General features: G+C 36.7%; 1 protein-coding gene across 6 annotated transcripts in view; it reads right to left on the reverse strand.

Moving 5' to 3' along the window:
• Positions 1-8,308, reverse strand: part of ATRX (ATRX chromatin remodeler) — an 86,106-nt gene that overhangs the window by 68,591 nt on the left and 9,207 nt on the right. For 3 of the 6 annotated variants that reach the window (XM_080553919.1, XM_080553916.1, XM_080553915.1), the window contains exons 2-5: positions 6,924-7,036; positions 3,776-3,831; positions 2,388-2,440; positions 584-708 (exon numbers count right to left, since the gene is read on the reverse strand). In XM_080553919.1, coding sequence (XP_080410045.1) covers positions 584-708; positions 2,388-2,440; positions 3,776-3,831; positions 6,924-7,036 — 347 coding nt within the window. Of the gene's footprint in view, positions 1-583; positions 709-2,387; positions 2,441-3,775; positions 3,832-5,087; positions 5,220-6,923; positions 7,037-8,308 lie in introns of those variants that run through there. The other 3 variants (XM_080553918.1, XM_080553917.1, XM_080553920.1) reach the window with 3 other exon arrangements.

Below are 8,308 nucleotides of genomic sequence, written 5' to 3' on the forward strand. Positions count from 1 at the left end.
TTCCCGTAACTTTCAGAGGTAAGAAATGGAGAAGATTAATCAAAATCACGGTATAGTTAAGAAGAAAAGGATGTAGGCTTATAGTAACAACTATTTAAAAGGATGCTTAAAAATAGATCTAATAATTAAATTTTTCCCCCCACATTCAGTTTTACTTCTGTTGATCTATTTCTCAATAACCTCCAAAAACAGAACAGTAAAATAAGTAAGACTTGCAAGTGACAGAGCTTGAGACTTCTACCCAAGAACAGAAGTATTTTCTCTGCTATATGGTGGTTTTGTACACATGGCCATAGACATCTGAAATTAAGCCATCAGCACATCCTGGTATATCCACGTATTACAGTATGCTGGGTTCAAAATGAAAGGTGCTTGGAAACAGGACTTCCTCTTCTAAGTGTTGGTGCAGGGGTAGGGCAGGGGGGTGTGCATGCGTATGTGAATGTGTATGTTTATACATAAAAGCCAACAGGACCTATGAGAGGTATTTTACTAATACTTGCGCATTCTAATTAAATATTTACGCTGCATCATAATCTTCGCTAATTTGCTGAATTCAGATACAAAGAAAGACATGAACTACCTTTAGGCAAGCTTTTCATATCAACATCATTTTCTGAGTTTTCATTTGAATTATCTTCATTTACAGTCTCATCTAAGATTTGTTCATCATCTGATCCGACATATTTTGTTACAATTGTAGGTTTCCTGCATAGACAGAAAAAAACCCATGCTGTGACAAATAGTACATACTGTGACACAGGTAAGCCTTGCACTTTGCAAGGAGAATACCATGCTAATTGGGGAAACCTCTATTTTAATTCATTTAAAACGCAAGGGGGGATGCTCTGAGTTATTATAGTAAGTAAGCTGTATAGTAATTTTCTTATTAGGACAAGGAACTCTTCTCTCCTATGCGAAATAAAAAGATATACTAAGAAAGGATTTTTGTTTCACATTATTTGCTGTATGATTTTTTGGTCATATCAGTGTTCCACATGCTTTTAAAAAGGTATACAGGAAGTCACATTTTTATAAATACAAAAAAAAGCCAGAATGAAACCCAAGTGGATGTCTACTCAGAAACGTTATACATGGTTCCAAGTTTAAGAGGCAGCCCAAAGAGAACACACAGATATTAGCAAATGACAAAAAGCAGCTTGGCAGAAGAGACATTTGCAATGAAATAAAGGAAATGCAGAAAGAAATTAAAAAGCTGACTGTTGAATATAGAGATCAGTCTCCAGAACTTCATACAAAAGTAACTCAGAAGTAACACCTTAACATGAAGGAATACACTATGTCAGGGCAGGAAAAAAATGGGCGTAATTTCAATAATTTTCAGTAATACCTAGGTATTACTGAAGGTAATAAAGACTACTTATGTCAGTGCAGGATGCTGTTTTTCTCAGTATCAGGCACAGTGTGGTAAGTGTATGAGGGACACTACATTTAATGATAGACAGGAAGCAAAAACAAAACTCCCAAAATTATATAAACAAAAAAGTTTGTCAGGAGACTGCATTCAGAAGATGAGGGAGAAATTAAAGTCAAATACGAAACCACACTTGCAAATACAGAATCAAGCCAAATACAAAAAGGGAGAATGAAGAATGTTATTTAATTCCAGCAGATATGATACAATAAACAAACTTGGATAAATATGAGACTGAAAAGAGATATATACCGCTTCAGAGCACTAAGAAGAAAGATGTTCAAATTGTGCACTTAGAAGAGCTCACCTATCTACACAGCATATTAGGATAATAAAAAAAAAATCATGAAGGAAAAAATCATGAAGGACATAACCTGAATGAGCATTAGCTGAGAGTAAAAAATGAGGAGTTCTATTAGAATAAGCCTGCTGTTATTTAGGTCACATATAATTTGTCTTCTTCAAACTGTGAACAGTTAACTCCATACTTTTTTTACATCAAAGAGCAAAAAGGGATTATGCAGAGATGCAGCAAATGGCAGCTGCTGCACAGGACAACTTATTAGCACATTTTGATTCTACAGTCTCTTAATAAGGTACATAAAGCTTTTTTTCTGTATGCCTTAGCTTATGTTTTTGGGAGAATCCCATGTGTTGAAAGAGCAAGAGTAAAGTAATTGTATAAGCACCTTTGTCCTGAAGAGCCTGAAGCTGCAGGATAATCTTGTCATCTCGTTATAAATTAAAAAAATTAACTTTATGATCTTAGCTTCTTGACCCTGAAAGACTATTGGAATTGTAAATGTGCTATAAGGCATTTGTTTTACCAGAACTCTGTTAACTTAGTGGACCTAAACTGGTATACACCAAAAGCATCTGGCATAGTACAAAGACTTGGCAATACTTTCACATGATTGAAAGTAATTTATTTCCTTTTATTTTCCAAACCAACCTTTTTGAACGTGATGATCCTAAGGATTTCGTTCTTTCTGAAGAGCTGCTGCCCTAAAAACGAGAAAAAAAAGTCACCGCATTATGACCATGACACCTGTCAACAAAACGAGCTTCTTACATTAACTCAAACACCACTGAAACATCTCAGAAGTCACCGGCTCTTACAAAATAAAATAAATCAACAGAAGCATTAATAAAAAGTGACACAATTTCAATAGTCAAGCCAGTTCAGTTAACCAAAACCCATAGATTTAGTTTAAGCAGACTTAAGACTCCAAGGAGTCGTAATTCCTTTACAAACATGTTTTAAAATAGGTGTAACCGAACTCTAAGTCACTAATCTAATGCTCACAAACCTCGCTAACCATATATCTTGAGAGAAATTAAGAGAGAGTGCTGTTGTAAATTGAGACATTCAGAGAAAGACACTGCACATCTCAAGCACTTTCTCCATGAAACTGAGGAAATTTTGCCCTTGCAATTGTCAGCTCCCACCAACGTGCTGCAAGTTCTCAGCTTTCTGGAGCAGGGAAAAGAACAGGTCAGATCAATGACCATTCTGAATCACAAACAGGTCTGGGGCCTCTAAGTCTGTGCATCTTCACCGCAACGTTAACTCTTCCGCGATTAATGCACAGAAGAATGGTCTAACTCACCTCACAGTGTAAAACGACACTGAGCACACACACCTGTCTCCGTACTGCTGCACATTTTCACTTTTTATACAAGTCACTGGGATTCCTCACAGCACCTCAGTGCTGCAGTAGCTTACACAGCCCTATGAGCATCTATTGTTATCTGAGTAATATGGTGTGAGCGTAAACAAGGGAGACCAATTCTTTTAAGCAAAAATTAAATAGGAGTCTGTTTACAAACAATCCAAAGAACAGAATTAAGGAGAAAAATATTAACTGAATTTCTTTAAAAAGAAGTCACTTTGCAATACACTCGGTCTGAATAAATTAACAACACTGTGTTTCCTAGCAAAAACGCAACTGCACGCTTTAGGTAAGCATAAATTAATTCTCTGAAGTGCATTAGAGACATTTTACCCAGGAATTATTGTACATCAGAAAAAACAGTAAAATCATCCAAGTAAACTTGTGTATTTCAATAATTTAAAGATGGGGATGAGGGAGAAGCAAGATGGCTTGCATATGCCTAAATCACATTATCATTCAGAATTTCAAATTTACTTTTAAATTTATTTTATAGTATTTTACAACTAAAGTTTCTACTCAGCAGACAGAGTATTTTCTGCATATGGTTCTGACAACATTCTTTAAGCATTTATTGTAAACAGCAACCAAGTGAACTCTGTTTCCTACACACCATACATTCTGTACTAGTCACACAACTAAAATTCAAAAGCATTTTTATTCTTACCTCTTCTCTGTTGTTCTCCATTGATGTCGGACTACTCTCAGGTTCTCTACTTTCACCTACAGAGAGAAAGGAAAGGAATCCACTGAAATGCAAGAAATATTAGCAGTTCTTCACATTGCATCTCATAGTGTTGTTTATATTTCATCAGCGTGAATAAAGATGACTGTGTAACTTCCACAGAACTTTGCACAACAGCAAAACACAGCTGACTGCATGGCATAAATTTCATAGAAACCATACAGGAATTATTTTCAGGTTTTTAAGTTGCTGCTGGGCTGAAAGAGAGCCTTCCCATTGTTGAAGAAATGAGAGTGCAACTGTATATGCAAGGATAATAGAGTTGGTGTATTTTTTTTTTTTAAACTCTAAGAAGTTACGTATTTTTCTTACACGTTTTGACATTAAAAACACCATCTTAAGTCTAGAATCATGGAACTGCACACAAAAATCAGTGTATGATAGAGAATTCTCATTTCTTGATCTTAGTACCTGTGGAATATAAAACCTAAAGACAGGTAACTTACGACTATCTGTTCCATCCACCAGTCCTGGTGATGGAGGGGAGTTTCTAGTTCAGTGGTTTAATGATACTCATACAAAGTTGCTCAAAAACATAGTAATAGCACTATTTTAATAGATGCACTACTAAGAAACATGCAAGTATAGTGATAGTGTAATTACAGGATGAGTATCATTACCATTTGTGACAATAGCATAAGACTGCTGGCCTTGCAACTTACTATTTCCTGATCCTTTACTCTTGGGGAAAAAATAAAACTATAGTATTTTATGTTAAATAAATAAATAGAAAATTTCATGCTGAGTATTTGACTTTGGCTAAAATGTCGCCAAACAATTTAGCCTAAATTATCCGGCCATTTCTGCATGCAAAGCTGGAGAGGGGAATCAAAACAGATAAACAAAGCTTCTGCCCCCGCCCCCTTTAAATACATAAAATCTCCTGTATGGAATATTAGTGGCTTTCCCCCATTTTGAGGGGAGAACCTGAAATCTGGCAGAAGGGTTCCATTTCCTTTGGAGATGGGACCCTGCGTCACTTCTACTTTTGACCAGTTTTGCCCAAGTACTAAATCTATTGAAGATAACACAGTTTGCATATGCTTAGTACAGGTTTCTTCAATTCTGGTAGATAAAGTCTGCAGATTCTGCCTTCTGACTGCCCGTGCGCTGTTCCCAAAAGCAACTGAACATGCTCCCTCATCTCAGCTTCTACATGTGAGCGGACTGTACATGCGCCATCCCCACATTATGACCGAGCATGCTGCATCCCCTCCCAGCTCCTAGCGCTGACCAAACTGCACATGCTCCATCCACTCCAGGGCTAGGGGAGCACAGGATTTCCCCTGTGACTGTTGCTCCAGGGCTGGTCACTTGAAACAAGAGCAGGAAGTCAGTCTCTCCTACGCTCTCAGTGATCCTCCTGCTGGCACCCACGCAATGTAGATGGAGACATCCGATTCGAATGCAGAGAGGATAAAGAAACATTATTAAGGCTGTAAAATCAAGTGCTCAAAAATTAAGAAAAGCCAGAATCAGGGTCATATCAGTGTAATTTCACTTATCACTCCTACAACCTAAGCATTACAGTACAGTTAACTCCACAGCAGTGCACAAGATCAAGTGCTCAACGGGCAACTGTTTCATATTTCAATTGACCTGTGTTCAATTGACCTGTGTGTGTGGCAATGACATGCTCCAGCTTCCTTGAGCCACAGCTAACCATCTTCATCATCATCATCACCTCTCTCCATACAACACTCCAGTTAATAATTTATATATCCTCCAAATTCTGGAACACAATGAGATCCCTGACTATGAACAACTGATTTCGCCCCAATCTTGTCCAGTATTTACACTGAATAAGCATTCTGTGGTAAAAAAATATATACATACATATATATCGTGTAGTTCCTAGAGACATTAAAATTATGCACAGAAAGCTGGGAGGGGAAGTAACTCTGCACAGTTAATTCTGGCATTTCCTAATATTTAATTCTTGACTTTTCAACTTTAATAAGTTCTCTTTTTAAAAAATAAAATCTCAAAAACAACACTGAAGCATGTCTGCTATTAATTAGTCAGCGTACCTCTGTCTCAAAGTAAATTTGTATTTTGAGGCAAGTAGCCAAATTCTACTTCATAACCACAGTGGATAAAGGGAAAAGAGTTCTTTCAAAACAGTATACTCCACAGCTAAATCTCACTTGGAAATACGTACATCTCCATCAGTTTAATTTATTCTTCTGTTTACGAAATTATTCGTGGGATACTTTCTCCAATGTTAACATTTAATCGGACGTTGACACAAGGCAGATAGCACCACATTGCAGTAGACTCTCAAGATGAAATACTGAATGAAAAGCTGCACACACAGGTTCATTACTTGTGACAACAGTTTGAAAATAAACTCCATAGCACAGCCAATACACTCTCATTCTCCTGCACCCTATCATTTCAGCACAATTTTTAGCTCATGGAACAGCAGAGTCTGAAAAGTTGTGTACCTGTACCCAGTCCCAGTTAAATTTGGAAACAAACTGTACTTGGTACTGTTATGAAATAGTTTCACTTTTTTTTAATGACTGTAACCAAAATAAAACATTTACAATTTGTTACTGATTTCCAACTTGTAAGTAAAAATTTCTAACACCAAATTTGACATATTATAGCACTGTTTTTTTTGTTTTCTAACGTTTCCAGATTAAATGTAGAAATAGTTTTTAAGTAATTATGGAAGCATAACCTTAAGAACTTCTTCCTCAACTACATGGACCACAGAAGCTTTACTTCAGAAGAAGAAATAAAATACTGCCCTTAAACCTTGAGGAAAACTGAACATGGAACCCCTACCACAGCAACCACGTGCATGTTTGCCTTCTCATATTTCCCAGAAGGTAGAATACACCACCAGTATCAGCTCTATTCACATTGAGAAAACATTCATAACTGAACGAAATATTGCATCAAAGGCTAGACATATTTATCAAGATACCGCCACTTGATTAAATCACATTAGGACTTGGCATAATTGCCCCAGTGAAGTGTGATATAATGAAATCACAACACAAAGCTATTTGACTTCAAAATCACATGTATGTTCAAACTGAAAACAAAAATGTCTTTTTACCTATGGTTTTGTTTTTAGATGATGCTGGAGGAGAATTTGCGTCCTCAGATTCTTCCGATGAGTGAGCCAAGAAGTCATGGAGTTTCTGCACCAATGTATTCAACTTGCTTTCACTGTCAAAATACAAGTAAAATTTCAAGTTACCTACAGATCTCACACTAGTCCAGCAAGCCTGAAAGAAGAGATGGTAAGTCCCGATTAATACATACCTATAGGAGAAACACAATTATTGCACAAACATTTGGTTCCACAAGGGGAATATCAAAGAAAATTAAAAAAAGATGTAGTTTTATTAAACATTGTGTTTAAAAAAAAAAAGCAAACACATAGGTGCAGCCTTTTTGACAAAGCACTAAGGATGTGTTAACGGAAACAATAAATATATTTTAAACTGTTTTAAGCTAGACAAACATGACTTAAAAATTCAAAAAAATCTGAGTGGCAATGCTACTATGACATGAACATAGTGGAAAAACTAAGATTCTACTTTGTAAAAAGAATCTAAGGAGGTACGAAGCTGAACAGGTAAAAAAAATAAAATCTTGAATTAATTATTTAAAAAATAATAACCTCTGGGGATATAAAGCTCTACAAATAATATACGTATTTTTTTAATCTACAATGTAAATAACAGGTCCATTGAGTGTGACGGATCTACATGCTTACATAAACCTTATAATAAATCAACCTCACACATTTACACACACACACGCTGTATCCTATATTAGTTCTGCCGAAAACCAACCAGGTACGATCAGATCACGTCATGATCTTTGTGTACCAGTATTCATAATTAATTTATACAGTGTACTACCCTGGGAATTTTCACTAGGCAGTTTCAGACACCAGGAACTGGTAGCCATGTATCAATGTACTCAATGTAATAAAAAGGCCCCGCTTTTCCCCTATGTTTCTGTTAAACAGGTACACCTCCTCATGATGAACACTTTATTGCCTCACATTTCATGTTGCTTATTTCAGACTCTTTTTTTCCACCTGCAGTTTCTACAATTTCCCAAGACAAGTGTGTTTTTCTAACTGCAAGTACCAGACCAGGGCCAAGGGCAGCCATCCCCCAGACCACCGCTATCAGAAGTCACCACTCTCGGCTGCTTGTCTCTGCTTCCCTCCCAGCCGCTATCAATTCTCCGAAATCTGCCAGCCGATATGTCTGAGTCATCATACCTTATCTGCTATTAGATACGGCTTCCCAAACTGCTGAGCTGCACTATCTTCTTCATAAGTTAACCCAGTTAAAGGATAGAGGCTTCTCTTCACTGTTTTCTAATCTCCTCGTTATTTCCAAAACAGTCTTCTGATAGTAAGAGGAAATAAGATTTTCTGTCCCCGTTCTACAGTTTGTAGGATCTTTTGAATATTTATCA

Source organism: Anser brachyrhynchus (genome assembly GCF_964034855.1).
Source record: "Anser brachyrhynchus genome assembly, chromosome: 13".
Classification (NCBI taxonomy): domain Eukaryota; kingdom Metazoa; phylum Chordata; class Aves; order Anseriformes; family Anatidae; genus Anser; species Anser brachyrhynchus.